At 50.6% G+C, this 1,138-nt stretch overlaps 1 protein-coding gene across 1 annotated transcript in view; it reads left to right on the forward strand.

Moving 5' to 3' along the window:
- Window positions 1-131: 131 nt before the first annotated feature.
- Window positions 132-1,138, forward strand: part of MCYG_08327 (dihydrolipoamide dehydrogenase) — a gene marked incomplete at both ends in the record, with an annotated part of 2,464 nt that continues 1,457 nt past the window's right edge. The window contains 3 exons of the mRNA XM_002843198.1: window positions 132-317; window positions 665-848; window positions 931-1,010. Coding sequence (XP_002843244.1) covers window positions 132-317; window positions 665-848; window positions 931-1,010 — 450 coding nt within the window. The remainder of the gene's footprint in view (window positions 318-664; window positions 849-930; window positions 1,011-1,138) is intronic.

A 1,138-nucleotide genomic window follows, 5' to 3' on the forward strand; every position in this document is an offset into this window, starting at 1 on the left:
GCAACGCGTGGGGCGTCGTAGGGTGGAGCGTCGGCAACGGATGGCTGGTATGTTCATGTCTATCTCTATATCGCCTCAGTTTGGCTACCATCACGGATCGACTAACATCACAGACCCTGCTTTGCCCTGTAATGTTCGATGCTATTGGCGAAAAGACGCTGTACATCTTTGCCATCAGCAACGCCATCACCATCCCCATGGTGTGGGCGCTCTATCCAGAGTCCAACCAGCGCACCCTCGAAGACATGGACCTTCTCTTTGCCGCAGATACGCCGTGGACCTGGGATGCAGAGCGCACCTTTGCACAGCTCAAGCTTGTATAGTTATCTTCAACCATTACATCTTCACTATCTATCATCATGTATCTATCATCATGTATCTATCATCATGTATCTATCATCATGTATCTATCATGTATCTATCATCATGTATCTTCCACATCTATGTATGTACGTATGTATGACTAAGCTACCGAAGAGGCCGACGGAGAGCGCGCGCCGGCGCCGACCACGCTTTACCCTTTCGGGAAACCAAGTTTCAACGTCAAAGAAAAAAAAGAACTTCGACCTTCAACTTTTCGACTTTATCAAGTTGTTGGTTTCTTCATCTTCAAAGTCTTCCTCGTAAAACGAGCTTGTGAGCTGCCAATTGACTGCTGCCATAGTCTCTGATTGCCCTAGAAAGCAGTGCTTTTTACTCTCTCCACACAACGATGTTCCGTACGGTCATACCTCGCCGTGCCTGTCAGACGGCTTGGGCTCCGTCCCAACGAACCGCCGCAACTGCTTACCCGGCCTTTGGGGCTTACTATCTCCCAAGATCGAGGAGAGGATACGCGACAGAGTCAGGTAGGCTGAGAATAACACGCCAGTTCCGTGGAGGATGAGTTGTCCGGTGCGCTGACCGTTGCTATCTTGTTATTCCCGGCAGAGGAACATGACCTGGTCATAATAGGCGGCGGGGTGGCTGGCTACGTTGCTGCCATCAAGGCCGGTCAGGAAGGCCTAAAGGTATGCTCGTCCTTTGCCTGTCTTGACGTTGCGCGCGTTGACACTTTTTTATTTAAAGACTGTCTGCATCGAGAAGCGCGTTACCTTGGCGGAACCTGCCTGAACGTCGGCTGTATTCCCTCAAAGTC

The sequence above is a fragment of the Microsporum canis genome, genomic scaffold, assembly GCF_000151145.1.
Source record: "Microsporum canis CBS 113480 supercont1.8 genomic scaffold, whole genome shotgun sequence".
Classification (NCBI taxonomy): Eukaryota; Fungi; Ascomycota; class Eurotiomycetes; order Onygenales; family Arthrodermataceae; genus Microsporum; species Microsporum canis.